This window comes from Brachypodium distachyon, chromosome 3, assembly GCF_000005505.3.
Source record: "Brachypodium distachyon strain Bd21 chromosome 3, Brachypodium_distachyon_v3.0, whole genome shotgun sequence".
Classification (NCBI taxonomy): domain Eukaryota; kingdom Viridiplantae; phylum Streptophyta; class Magnoliopsida; order Poales; family Poaceae; genus Brachypodium; species Brachypodium distachyon.
Window position 1 is genome coordinate 40,520,064 of NC_016133.3, and position 14,777 is coordinate 40,534,840.

At 48.7% G+C, this 14,777-nt stretch overlaps 2 protein-coding genes and 1 pseudogene across 2 annotated transcripts; 1 reads left to right on the forward strand and 2 right to left on the reverse strand.

Annotated features, from left to right (window-relative positions):
* Positions 1–318: 318 nt before the first annotated feature.
* LOC106866412 lies at positions 319–1,300 on the forward strand (annotated as a pseudogene).
* A 1,549-nt stretch (positions 1,301–2,849) lies between these two features.
* On the reverse strand, positions 2,850–4,218 carry LOC104583724 (NF-kappa-B-activating protein-like). Its single transcript, XM_010236912.3, is given in 3 exon segments — positions 2,850–3,156; positions 3,158–3,229; positions 3,232–4,218. Coding segments are annotated over 3 exon segments (936 nt in total). The 5' UTR covers positions 3,955–4,218; the 3' UTR covers positions 2,850–3,015.
* Positions 4,219–9,729: 5,511 nt separating this feature from the next.
* LOC100835736 (transcription factor HEC2) lies at positions 9,730–11,149 on the reverse strand. Its single transcript, XM_003572246.3, has one exon. It carries the CDS (start codon positions 10,978–10,980, stop codon positions 10,222–10,224), a length of 759 nt encoding a protein of 252 aa, XP_003572294.1. The 5' UTR covers positions 10,981–11,149; the 3' UTR covers positions 9,730–10,221.
* Positions 11,150–14,777: the final 3,628 nt, after the last annotated feature.

Sequence of the window (14,777 nt, forward strand, 5' to 3'; positions counted from 1 at the left end):
GGACATATGACATGCTAGTCAGCGAAATTAACGTGACAGAAATAGGAAGAACCAACTATACAACGAGCTACAACTTACACAGAAGCTGGTGCAAGCACGCGCGGAGGAATAGGCGTGTCCGTGGGCGCACCAGTCCGTGTATTGTGTGCCCGAGTACCTCCGTGACGGCAACGAGCACGCCTATTCTCCTCAGGTGGTATCCACCGGCCCTCTCGACCTGTTGCCTGAGATGGACCCGCACAAGTGGCGTGCCCTACACACAACATGCTCGTTCGCACAGGCAAGGACTGCAATGACTATTTCGACATGCTTCGGCCCATGGAGGAGCAGGCCTGCGCTTGCTATGACGAGCAGATCACCTCGATGGCTTCTGATGAATTCGTCATGTACCTGATGCTCGATGGAACTTTCATGTTGGAGCTTTTTCGCGACGCGCTGGAGGGGTTCGAGCATGAGCTGGGCTACTGACGGTATGACCCGGTATTCGCAATGCGAAGCACGATGCTCACTGTGGGGAGTAACTTGATCCTCCTGGAGAACCAGATTCCACTATTTGTGCTGCACTGCCTGCTCGAGACCTAGGAGGGCCACGCACTGCACATGGGCGCCGTGGCCGCCCTCGTTGTGCACTTCTTTGAGCCACTCATGTTGATCGACATGCCACTTCACCCCCGGGACTCCGTCAGGCTCGAGAGAACAGCATCATGTCCATCAAGCAGAACATGAAGCTCCATTGTCTTACGTGTTCCAGTGCAGCCTCTTCCATGCCGAGATGGAGCCGCCCCCGAGGAGAGACCACGGTTCAAGGAGTGGCCCGACCCGTGGCGGTACTAGTTTGTTCACTGCGCGTCGGAGCTCCGGGAGGCCGGCATCCTGTGCCAGCGAAGCAACGGAGACAAGTTTTGGGACATAAGCTTCGAGAAGGGCGTGCTGCACATCCGCGGATCCACATCAATGCCTGGACAAAAAGGTTATTTCTTAACCTGATTGCCTTTGAGCAATGCCACACGGACATCGCCACTCCATCCAGGAACGACATTAACTCCTATGCTATTTTCATGGATAACCTAATAAATTCTGATGAAGTTATCAGTATTTGCACGACATTGGCATAATTGACCACAAGCTCGGCAGCGACGGGGCCTGCCTCAAGGCCGTCTTCAAACTCAATGACAGTTACCTCTCCGAGGTGTCGGACGAGGTAGACAAGTACTATGACCACAGGTGGAGCAGGGGTGATCATATCGCTCATCGCTGCCTTCGCCCTCATGTCCTAATAACTATCACGCAGACTTTCTAGTGTCTACAGCTACTTCAACCCGCCAATGTAGCTTACACGAGGGGCACGCGGGGGGGTGGGGGGGCCGATCTGCTAGGTGCTTAATACTGATTAGCCATGTGATTAAGAAACAAGTTGGGCTTAATTTCGGCCCCCCTTAAGCCCACTAGCTAGTAGACCAGTAGCTACCGATGACCAGGGATGGAGCCAAGGGGGGACACGGGGGGCTTTGCCCCCCCCCCCAGGTGGTTAATACTGATTGGACCCTCCTAACCCATCTGGACTGCTAAAGCCGAGTTCTTAGATCAATGCGCCCGCTGCAACTTCTTCGAGGGTGGAACTCGATGCCGCCCCACACTGGCGAGCGCAGACGCAGTCAAGCGACACCCCCAAATCCCCAATTCTGCTAAAGATCGAAAACAAAATCGAAAGGTGGCAAACAAAGCTACTGCCGGAGGTTTATCAAGCAGGATGCAGTAAGTTAATCCACTTCGACTTCATCTTCTATATTTATCTATTTGTGTTTGTCCAAAGAATTTGCCGGACTGTGTTCAGAATTCAGATTAAAAATGTATTCCTTCTTTCGGTCGCTGTGGTCATAGAGCCAACTTCAAATTAGTAGAAATGCAATATGCATTTATATTTTGACTACTTAGACATGAATCTCTTTTCTATGATATGCTAGTTATATTGGACATCAAGACTATGTCTTCTATATATGGACTTAGTCTTTGCGGCTTTGTTTTTTCTCGCCCCCCTCATGCCGAATTTCTGACTCCGTCCCTTCACACGATGTTAATAGAAAAAAAACTCTATTGCAAAAACATTAGTGAACGTGTATCTAGAGAAAGTTGCGACAGTTAACATGGTACGAGGGAATATATATTTGCTAGGTAAAAATATATAACAAAATCAATATTTCAAAAATCATCGAATAATTCCAAATAAAATACATCTAAATTGCATACAAAATGAATTTATTGAAAAATAAAATAAAAAAAATCATTAATAAAAGTCTAGCTGTGCAATCTGCTAGTTATTGATGAAAATGCTAACACGTGCGTGTTATTTCTGGATTTTCTGATAAGATAATCCCTTTATTTCTAAATATGCTAATAGGCGCATTTTTAGGAACATTGGCCTTTCTGCAGGTTGCCCGGCTGATCCATGAGGAGATCCTTCTTAGCGGTCTCGCCATCTCCATTTACCCTGGAGATGTTGGAGGTGGCCCCCCGTGGGTAGGTTGTAATTATGAACTCTTCTTCCTAATCAAATGGCAACCGATTGACTTTTCTTTTAAAAAAAACCTTTTATAATCTGGGGTTGTCTTAAGTCAAACCTTGTCAAATTTGACTTGTAGGAAAATCAATAAACACATGCAACACCAAACTAGTATCATTAGGACTCATGTTGCATTGATTTCGTATTACACATGTTGGTATTTTTTATCTATATAAAAACAGTCGAAGTTGACGAAGTTTAACTTAAAACAACCCCAAATGCACGTACATCTACGACTTAGCGAGTATGAGACACAAACCAACGCATGGGTGACATGATAAACGCAGAATTTACAGACCATCGACCCACCAAACTTAAGTAGGAACATAAAGGCATGTCAACATTTTTGTGCAAAATGCGCTGAAGAACAAAGCGAAGACAATCAAACAGTTCGTGCTATATCTGACAGCAAGGGCAGAAAGTTTAAACTGCAACTGGCATCGCGTATCGTGTTCCTACTTATCAGCGAACGGATCGTGCTGCTCCGCCGTCTGGGCGAGTTTGCCGAGCGCCCTGTCGACGAGGCGCCTGAGGTCGTCCCTGACCTTCCTCTCCCGCGCCGCCTTCTGCTCGTAGTTGAAGGTGGCGAGCGCGCGCGCGCTTCTCCTCGGCGCTGTACACCTGGTTCTCCTTGCGGAGGCGCACGGCGGTGATCCTCGAGTGCCTGCTCTCCCGCTCATCACGTACCCGGCCGCCTCGAACCTCTGGATCTCCTCCGCGGTCAGGCCCACCTCGCCGCGCCGCGGGATCCTCTTCCCCTGCTGCACGAACTGCGCCATCGCGTCGCCCTCCCCCGGCCGCAGAGCGCCGCCGTACTTGACGATCTGCGCCTCCGCGCGGGGCTGCGGCATCGGCATCGGCCCTGGCGGCGCCTCTTCGATCATCTCCCTGAACTCGAGCGCCTCCTTCGGTTCGTCGCTGGTCTTGACATTGCTGCGGGCGCCGCCACTTGGTTTACCCGACCCATGGGAATCTGATCCCCTGCTCTTCTTCCTCCTTGACCTTGAGCCGTTGCGACTGCTTCTCCTTGATCTTTTCCTCCTCTTTCCGTCTCCTGAACCCACGGAGTCGTAGGAGATCTCGGAGTCGTCATCATCGCTGCCACGCGATCGGCCGCGATGGCGGCGCCGGCTTTCCTTGCCTCTTCTGCCGCGTCCACGTTCCTTACAGCGGCGCCGGTGCCTGCCGTCGCTCCTCGAACCGTCCGATTCGCTGGAATCCGACACCCTACGGGCCAGGGACGATCCCTTCAATCCCTGGCCGTCACCTTCGTGATGGCGGCGGTGACGGTCTCGGTCGGGGCTAGGAGATCGGTGGCGGCGTCGGCCGGCGGTGGCGGCGGCCCTGCAGCCAACGATCGACGAGATTCGTGGCTCCGTCTCCGGGGGCGGCATGGCGGAGATTGGTACGGACGGGACAGGGTCTCACAGGGCTCCCAGGTCGGCGGTCGGCGTCTCGATGTGTATGGATGGGGTATTGGGCAGGGCAGGCCGAATTAGTCGGAGCCAGTTCAGCTCACGGATCCGCAACGGTGTGGTGTTGGGCTTGCAGCCTGATTTTTGGAGCAAGCCCAAGACTGGGTTATGCAGACTAGGCTTACATGTTCACTTTCGGCAGTCCAGTGGGCTTTTGACAGATGTGGGGATGTGGCACGTGGAGTAGTATTGGATTGATCGGTTTGTTTGCAAAATGGCCTGAAGTAATGGTGGGACGGATTTCACGATGCGGTTCGAGGACAGTTGGGCCATTTTGCACAAAAAACAAGTCCATTTTTCACCCTTAATAAATGTGCAAAATCAGTATACGACATCCCTTGAACGAGGCATGACATATTAATAACCATATTAACATCCGGTTGAACGAAAATCATGACAGCTTCATTTTCAAGATTAACGGAAGTTGGCTCCATATTGCAAGGTTAGAGCAATGCCTGCCTTCCATGCATGCATGTTTCGAGCGTGATATATAATGTAGCATCTCCATACAAAATGGTTGTGGTTTTTAGAAGAAAAAATGTTAATGACCACGTTGTGTCAAAATGTGACTATATATATATGCGCGCTGCAAAAACAACTAGACTGGTACAACTTCCACGGTGACTCACGTGTGAAACAATTATGTAAACGTCCGGTATGCACAAACGCACCAATTGCAGACTCACGTGGATCGAGTTCTTCTTCGCCCCACATTTTCAACATGTACTTCACGCAAACAGCTCTTCACAGTTACAGTAAATTTTTGCACGCAAACAGTTCCCTCATCATCAATGCAAACGGTTATCTTTTTCGCAAAAATAAAAATAAAATGCAAACGGTTATCAAACCGTCCAAGTACACCTGAAAGACAAGGACGTCTCCTAAGCAGAGCTAGCAGTACACGAGTCAAAACCTATATCTTCGGCCTAGTGGTCGGTAACCCGTTGCTACGCCCGGAACAGTCACGGCAAAGCATGCAGCCACGTTCCCATCCCATCCGGCCATCCCAAACTAACAACCTGAGCACGACACACAACACAAGATCGGCGCGCGGCGGATTCCGTCCAAATCGCTCTGACCCGTACGTCGTATCGCGAACTCTCCGCTGTCTCATCCGCTGATCCGCCCGATCGAGGGAGCAAATTAAGCTTAAGTAGCTCGGCGCAAACCATCGGCGGCCGGCCCATGTGGCCATCGGCACCACGCCCTTGCCTTTGCCGTCCGCCGTGGCGCGCCCACGGACACAAGCGAATATACATGCAACCCCAATCAGATCAGTCTGCTGCTGCTCGCTCCGGCACATATTAATTGATTCTGTCAATGTCTAAAAGACGTCTAGATACATATATATAATAAAAAATTATTTGACATGAGACGTGAGTATACCAGAAGAATGATCTCGCGAGAGCCGCGCAGCAGGAACGAGACCACAGCCTAAGCCCCACCGGGAGCGTACGTACAAGCCCCTGATATCCCCACATGGCGTGGCTCAGCTCACCTAGCGCACGTCTAATTCAGCGTAGCCCCATCTGGCCGGTCGTGTATGCATAATGCATATGCGCGTCCCGTCAACGAAGAAAACCCTCTCGTTTTTCCTCTGACATGAGAGGGGCGTGCCGCATGAGACGTATTTTTCTTTCTTAAGTCGGTTTCCGGGCCAGGTGAAGTGATGATGAAGAAGAGATGAGAAAGGAAGCATTGGATGTTTCTGACAACCTGCAGCACTGATCTTCGCTTTCAGTAGTGTATCTGTCGTCAGCAGGCGATCCGCTGTGCATCGGGACGGGATGGCTGGCGCGCGGCGCGGCCGGGGGAGGCATGCACGTTCCAGACGTTGTAGCGGGTACTGGTACTTAATTTATCTCCTGCGTATGCATCGTGCCGGGATTTGGCTGTACGTGCACGTGTGCTAGCTATCCCCATGCAAGTATGCAACAACGTCGATCGGGGCGTTCGATCTGTCTGCTCGCTGGGCCACGGCCGGGAAATGCGTGTATCCTATGAGACGAACAGGTCCAATCAGACTGTTGGTCTTGTCTGGAGACCGGTAGGCTAGCTCGACGCTGGACATGACAGGGGATTAATTGCTCGATCGATCGCGTGATCTCCCGATCGACGCGGAGAGCGCCCTGGTTGGAAGGCTCGTCGCGGCAAGCAAGTAGTGCTGTGCAGTTGCGTCGTCCTCATCGGTTTTTGTTAGCGATCGGTGCTGAGGCCGCCATATGTACTGCGTAGGGATGTTGAGGCCCTGTTTGGCCGACGATGTTTTGTCACCGGCCGATCACCACAAAACACACATGCACTTTCAGCCGGTCTCTCTGGTGTTCGATCCCCACACACGTTTCTGTTAACAGGATTTTTTTTTCACTTAACAGGATATTGCACACCTTTGGAAGAAAAACATTATTTCGATAAGGCTTGCATTGCCATCATGCCATGAATGTGGCTGGTCACCTAGTGGCTGTCCGGTGGCAGCCGCAAACACGGTGCTCCAGGCCAAAGCATCACCGGCATCACCGGTCTATTGTTGGTGCCGGCGACAATAGCACCTTTGATGCCCTTGGGTTCTCGTTCTCTGGTTGAAAGCATAGATTTGACTGGCCACATCGGATGAAGGCGGCATCTTTAAAACCGATCTCTCCTCTAAGGCGTTGGGTTTGGAGACTTGGCCCCTCGAATGTTGCACGTGTGGCTTGATTAATTTGCCATCGTCGACCGGGTTGCGTTGGGCAGCGTAATGCGGCACTTAGTGTAGCAGCACCAATGCTGACAAACGACGTTGGGCCAGGGCATCGGTTTCGTCGTCGGCCATCTTGGTGTGTCTATTAGGTTTTTTGTGCATCGCGATCGGTTCGGCATGCCGTCGTGAGGTTGGAGCTGTTATGTTGTGTAGGTCGACAAGATGGTGGTGATGGCATGAGATGTGTGCCTCAAGTGACAACCTATTGTCCTCTTATTCGCTCGGTGTAAGTCCTACAACTTTCTCCTTCGAAGCTTGTCATGAAAATTGCAACCGCCTCCTTATTCGCTCTTGCCGGCTATCGTGGCTCAGATCGCGTGGGCTTGGTGCAGTGTCGTGTGATCGGTTCTTCTATGGTTGTTAATTCGAAGCTAAAATCGCCAGTTCATGAAGCGATGGGTGATGAAGATGATATCATGGATGGCTAGCTTTATCTGACGGTTTTCTTGGTGGTGTGTGCTAGTTTGTGTCTCCGTGACCAAGCGGTTCACCATGACTAGTCTAGCTAGGTTATATATGCTCGGTCTTTAATTTTGATTTTTCTGATTTTCCATCTTTTATAAATTAGGTCAAAGTTTAAGAAATTTGACTTGAGACAAAGCCATGATCAGGGGAAAAGGCAGGGCCAGTGCTACATATGCTGTAGTACCGCCCTAGCAAGGATGTTTAGAATGATAACTATTGATTTTCTAGCTTATAAGGACGAAAAATCTACGAGTATAGCTGCACCATTAGACACATCTTATCACGTTTCTGGCTTCAATTCGCCACTGACCATGACTTCTTAATTATACTCCCCGTGAGCAAGAATTCTTCTTTTTTTGCGGGTAAATGAGCGAGCGCTTTTAAAATGTATGGCCGAGCTTATTTCTGGAAGAGCTTAGGGCTAGCAGTATTTTCGTCGCCATTTTTACCTTTTAAAGTGGATTAATTCGCAGCATCTTTCCATCTCCTTCTTTGCGTGGTCAAGGTTGGTGCATCCTGCCTGCGCAACAATTTTGCTTTCTGACTGTACCACACAGGAAAAGAACGCAGGAACTAAAAGAGGTGCAGAAGAAGAAACGATCGAGCAATCAAACAGCAATCATGAATGGAATTATGGAAGGGAATTAAAGTGAGGAAACCATCTTGTGCGAGACCGGTCATTCTTATATATATTTTTCCGGAGATGGGATCGAGATAGGCTGTTGCGACTCTAGAGCTAGCTCCCCGGTCTTTTGCGCCAGGAGGGACGCACATGAGCGCTCTGAATCCGCCCAAATCTTGGCGCCCCGCGTGGGACCGGACACGGGAGAGAGATATAGAGCTATGCCTCGCCGTGGGTGGGCACCCGCCGGCCGGATCGACAACGAGAACCCCCGCTTTCTCACTGATGGCAATGTCTATCCTATGTTTGCACCACCGGTCGCAGATTCACGGCGCGTGGATTTCTCAATTTCCTTTCATTTTTCTTTCCTTCTGTTAGAAGAAAGTACTAGTGCATGCAGTCAAAGAAAAAAAAAATACAGTATCCGCGAGCTGGTACGGTCATTGTTGTTGCCGACAGGAGGTGCGCCATGTACGGTCAAGTTGAGAAGACTTTAATCGCGTGAAGTTAATTAATCAAGGAGTTAGCTAGCTTGGCCGGGGTCAGTGAAAGTCTACCATCTAGACTTCAGAGTGTCTAGACTCGCATCGACGGATAGAGCTAGCTAACTAGCGCGTTGTGTGTGTGTGCGCGCGACGCGCGCAATATGATGGAAGACGTCGGTTTCAGAAGTTCTATTTGTCGAAAGGGTGGCGATCCCTCGGCACATGCATGGCCGCGCGGGGATGCATGCATGCAGCACATGTATCAGAAATTTGGATTTACCTTGGCTTGATTTGATCGTACCGGCCTCTGTCTTTTCATCGCTACAAAACATTATCCTCGATCGGCCGGCGCTTTTAATTTTTCTTCTTTCGATCGTAGCAAGCTGTCTGTTTGTTTTTACCTTCACTACGTTACATCGCCGTTCTCAGTACGTAAAACCACGGTGGAGATTAATTGATGCGAAGTGTCCGGATCGATAAATAAAAGTCCAAACATCGTGACCCTGAGATCATACACGCTAAGGTTTAGGAACTGATAAATACTCCCTCCGTTCTATAATATAAGGCGGTCACATATTTCGAGGTTCAATTCTGACTCAATTAGACACGGAACGGCCGGGGTGGGAACATCGGCAGACACGGGCTGCCGAGGCATTCATGGCAGCCCGGACACGGGCACATGCACGCAAGCAAAGGCTCCGCGCCAGAAACGGCCGCGCGTATGCCGGAATGAGCTTGGCGACCCGAAAGCAAGACCCGACTCGCCCCGCTCCGGGACGCCGCGCCCGGCGCCCAGCTCCTGCTTTGCATGCATGCGCGAGCTAGCCGGCCATTCCCTGCGCTCGCTCTCGCGCGGGCCGGGGCGCGCTCTGTGCGCGCACAGCGGGCGGTCCTGTGCGGCAACGTAGGACGTGACGAGGGCGGGGCAAAGGAGCGCGCGGCCGCGCGCGCCGAGGCGTCGCCAGGCTTCTCCATATATTGGACCGCATCGCCAGGGCTGCGAACAATATTGGGACCCCGGACCGAGGGAACAGTGTACTCTCTCAGTCTCTTGCAGTGAAGGATCAACAGGGCAGGCGGTCGTTTTTATTCAATCATATCGCCGCGGCCGTATAGTCTTTTGCTTCTTGCTGCATAAACATGTCTCTGTGCGCTGAAAGCCGGTTCGTTTGTGCATGCCATGCACTCACTTCTCTGTGCTGCTCCAGGCCCAGGCTGCTGCAGCTACGCATGATATGAGTGCACGCACATATTAGCTCTCAACTCCGAGTAAACTCGAGATCTGCTTTAGAAATTTACGGCGTTCTTTTGATAGTTCTCAAGGCAATTACAAAAACTCGATCCAGATGGTAACGACGATGTTGGGAAACGAACGATCGAGGTGATGTTGCAACGAATAAAATGGCTAGAATATTCATAGTGGTACAGAACAACACATATATAGGTGGTGCGAGCTAGGCTTGTGCAGCGTTATGTGTAGTGCATGATCGATCGATCGATCGAGCAGCGGCGTAATTTGCTAGTCCGTCCATTCACAAGCATATGGCCGGGCATGCAGTACGTACTATTACTACCTGGAGTAGCTAGTAAAAAAAGGGGAATGCATCTAGTAACTAGAGCAGGGCACCTAACTGCTAGTGAGTACTCGTACATCTTAATTTACAGACATGATTGAACAGGTACAAGTAGTGCTAGTAGTACCAACGGGCGCCTTCTTGGCCGTACGATTGCCGATTGCATGCATGCCCCCTTGAACTCTCCAAGCATGCACACACAAACGCCGATTAATGTGCTCTTGTCATTACATGGGCATGCATGTCGGACCATAACTCATAAGCTTGCATGCGGCCGACGTCGTCGTAATATACAACGACCTACCACGGCCCGTTCAGGCCCTGGTAGGCGGCGCCGCTGCCGGCCGGCGACGGGCGGTGGTTGCCGTTGTTGTTGTTGGCGGCAGCGGCGCGCTCGAGCGACTGCACTTGCGTCTTGAGGAACTTGACGTAGTGGATGGCCTCGTCCAGCATGGAGGCCGTGTCCATCTTGGTCCCGCCCGGGACGAGCCGCTGCAGGATCCGGATCCGCTCGCTGATCCGCTCCCGCCGCACCCGCGCCGCCACGCTCTGCGGGTCCGTCGAGATCCGCACGTTGCGCCGCTTCGGGGGCCGCACCGTTTCCGGGTCGATGTTCACGGGCTGCAGCGCCGCGATCCGGAAGATCATCTCCCGCATCGCCGCCGGACCCACGGCGGCGGCGCCGTCCACGACTTCCCCAGTACGACCCGCAGGATTTGAACTCTGCTGCTGCTGGTGGTGCTGATGCGGCGTTGCGTACCCGGCGTTGTTGTTGTAGGCGGCCGGAAGCTGCAGGGAAGAGTACGGCGGGTCGTGGAAGGCGGCGCCGTGGCAGTTGTTGGGGCCTGCTGGGAGTGAGGGAATAAGGTGGCCGGGGGCCGCTGAGGAGAAGTGGCGAGGAGGGGCTGCTGGAGTGCATGGAGGGGAAGGGGGAGTCGGGGGCACGGGCGCCGCCATGGCGTGGTGGTCGGGGAGCGCGGTGAGGTGCTCCAGCTGCAGCATTGCGTTCATCAGCTCCAGCTGCGCCTCCGGGTTACAGTTCAGCATGTCGAAGTCCATCCAAGCTAGCTAGGCTTCTGGGTGAGTGAGTGAGACTCCGAGAGCACTCTGGATGACGAATTTCTTGAAGACTTCTTGAGAGGGCAAGAGGGGCTGAGCAAGTTAGCAAGCAGGCTAGCGGCAGCCAGGTAGCCAGCTAGAGTGCAGGTGTAATAAGGGGAGGACTCGAGAGGGTTTGTGTTGATTAACTTGTGAAGGGGCGCTATTTATAGGGGATGGGCAGGGTCCAGGGCAGCAGACTTCATCGGATTTGACTGGACATCATCTGTTCCATTTTCTAAATTTCTTTCTTTCTTTTGGAGGCAATTCTTGCTGCTCTCTTCTGGGCCTCTGGCTTTAATTACGAGGTGGCATGTTCAGATAAACACTCTCTTTCTTATATTTTCACGAAAATGACGTCTCGAGATAATGTCTCATGGAAATAGGGAATGTATCTTTCACTGAAAGAAAAAAAATATATATGTCTTACTAATTACTAGCACATTTCCAGAGCTAATTGCCGACCGGTAGCTCAGTCATTATATAATATGTCTCATGGAGGCCTTTTTTCTAGAGATTTTTAGCGCCCTATATTATGTCTCATGCAAGGATTATTAAAAACAAAATATGTGCAACTTATATTTTTTGTGAAGAGTTTCTAATTGTATATACTTTCATTCATTCTCACATTTTTGTCATTTTCTCCTGTTGTGGCCAGACTATAAAAATATGTGCACGGATTGGTTTGAGTTTGGACTTTTTCTTTCTTTCTTGCATTATTGAATCAGCCAAACAAATTTGGTTTGTGCATGCTTCACCACATCGCAAGTGTGTCAAGTTGTACTCCTTCCCTTCTTAAATTTAAACTAAAACCATAAGAAAAATTTAGAAACGGAAGGAATAGTATTTACCGTGCCACTGCTATCTCCTTGATCACCAAGGTTTATTTTTTAATCGTAGACCATCCAAAACTTTTAAGTGAAAAGATACAAAGCTCTTAATGGTAGTACTGTAAAAATAGTCAATGTTTACAAGTACTATGAGGACAATTAAAGTATCAAGTGAAAATTAGAACTCAGTGAAAACATGCAAACTAGTGATGTAGCCCATGCCCATGGATAAAAAATGGACGGCATAGGTCAAAAGGTTGGATTTAGACCTATGCCATGGGTAAAAGGAGAGGGTCATGTGCAAAGTAGAACTACCTTTAATCAACGCCGTCCATTGCCGATCCGACGGGCCGTGTCATGAGTTACACCTTTCCGAGAGGCGCATATCACACACTACAATGGAGTGAGGAGACAAATAAACCTATAAACTCTGAATTCTTAACAAACACACCTGCGTGTGTGTAAATATATATTGACCGTTACGTACGGAAGTTATTTCCGTAGTAAAAAAAAAGTTCGCAAGCCAAAGTCCTGACAATAGCACCCGGCACTGTGCAGCCGGGCCGCTTCTCCTTCCGTCGACGAGTCGTTATTTCGAGATGCCGGGTTAGGCTCCTTTGATCAATCTCGTTGATTCCTGGTTCGATATATGCGACTTGACTAGCGTCAATTCATTGGGCTGGAGAGTTACTTCTTCTGCGGTGTTTCTTTCCGAATGTTCCAAAAGACGAAGATTGTCTTCATCTCACTGAATTCCAGCCTTCGCCCAATCCCTGTGTACTGGAGTATTTAATTAGCAGATGGAAAAAAGTAGCCTATTAGTAACAGAGCAAGAAAACCTGGAGGCAGGAGTCGTGTTCTTGGGGAAATAAGCAAGTCCAGTAAATTTAATTTCTTTCAGAGATAAGAAGTGATCTCAGGCACTGTTGAAACACTAGCCGTTTTGTCGCTAGCCTGAACAATCAAGTCGACGTACTTGCGGACCTTGGGTACAAGTCTGGATCTATCGTTTTTGCTCTCAACCAACTGTTGGAACAGCACACGTGAAGATAACTAGCTAGCTGGGATTTATTCATGAGAGATCACTCGCTAAGATCAGCTGTCAGAGGCTACTGCGTGCCGTTACGTACCGAAATACTTCCACGAATTAGATGCATCATTGTAATTTTTTTGCAGTAATTAACAGTGAAGATCTCTAACGACTAATTTAAAATCATTGCTTAATTAATAACGCTCACCTGTTCTAAAGGGAAGGGGGGGGGGGGGGGCGCTAGTGAGAGCATCCGAGGGTTCGACACGAAGGATTAACCACCCTTGATAAAGGAAAAATGCTAGAAAAACGGATAAGGACTTCCTTGTCCACTATTTACCATTTTTAAGGCATGTCATGATATATCTAGTTGAAATAGTAGTGTCAATGATTGTGAACAAACTCGATCTGTCATGTTATAAAAAATTGATATCGAAATTTTAATCTATATATACAATGAGAAAAGTAACACAAAATAAATGAACAGGAGAAATCACTATTTTTTTTAAATGGTTGCTTATACCTACATCTCCAAAGCGATTGATTTGCAAAATGCTTGCTTATATCCTACTACGTACCTCCGTTTTTATTTTCTTTAATTATAGTTTTGTCATAAGTCAAACTTCTTAAAATTTGACCAAGTCAATAGAAAAATACAATGGTATCTACGATATCTAATAAGTATAGAGATATATATCATGATGGATTTAATTTGAAGTTGTAAATGTTAATACTGTATAATTTTTTATAAACTTGATCAAGCTCTGAGAAGTTTGACTTAGATAAAGATGTAAAATCTTATATCTAGAAAAAGAAGAAGTATATTTTACCAGAGAACGGTTGAATTTCTCAGAACTATTTAGACCACTATTTAAGGGCAATATGGTTAGATAGACTCATCGAGTGTCGACTCTAGCAAACATGATATCCCTAGTCTGCAAGTATTGTCTGTAGAAATGTTTGGTTTTCGTGCCTGAATGTCAATATGCATAACCAAAGTACAGTACTCACTCCGATCGGTATTACTTGTCTCAAATTTGTCCAATTACGGATATATCTATGTATAAAAAGTGTCTAGATACGTGCAATATTTCGACAAGTAATTCCGGCTGGAAGGAGTACTTTTTTTTAGAGGAACCAAAATACAGTACGTTTTTTTTAGAGGAACCAAATTATATTACTTCCTCCGTCCAACAAAGGATGTCTCAACTTTAACTAAATTTGAATGCATCTGTACACTAAGTCATGTCTAAATACATCCAATATTTAACAAACTTGAGACATCTTTTGTTGGACGGAGGAAATACGTGAGTACTAGACTTATTTTTGTACATGAGTATTAGACTTGATCATGGAGTGCCCGTTCTAAGCCTGGCCCAGCTGCAGGCCCAAAGTTAGGTCCGAAAGCCCACAATTACTCAAAACACACGATTTTATTCGGAAAAAAATAGCAATTTGCAATAGGATTTCATTCCGATAACACTTTCAATCAGATAATTCAATTGTTTTCTACTCCTACAAGCTAACTCCATCAACCGACCATTCCGCGCATTTAAACCGACAGAGACATGCTTTCCTGATGCTGATACAGTATGATAATCAAATCAAGGTTGGAGTGCCAATCAGTAATTAACGTACACTATTATAAAACGGTCTATATGCAACGGAACATCAATAACGGGTCCGGCGCGACCATTACTGATGAACAACATCAGTGTCGGTCGCGGCCGCGACCGTTACTGATGAACAAAGCGGGCTCTGTCCGTTCCCGCCCAGCCATACATCAGTGGCGGTCGCGAGAGGCGACTGTCACTGATGAACAATCATAGCTCGCGAGTTACATCAGTGGCGGTCGACCGCCACTGATGAACCACGCATCAGTAACGGTCGCCCTAACT

Coding starts and splice junctions, on each gene's coding strand:
- LOC100835736 (XM_003572246.3), bottom strand. CDS start 10,980: ATGGACTTCGACATGCTGAACTGTAACCCGGAGGCGCAGCTGGAGCTG.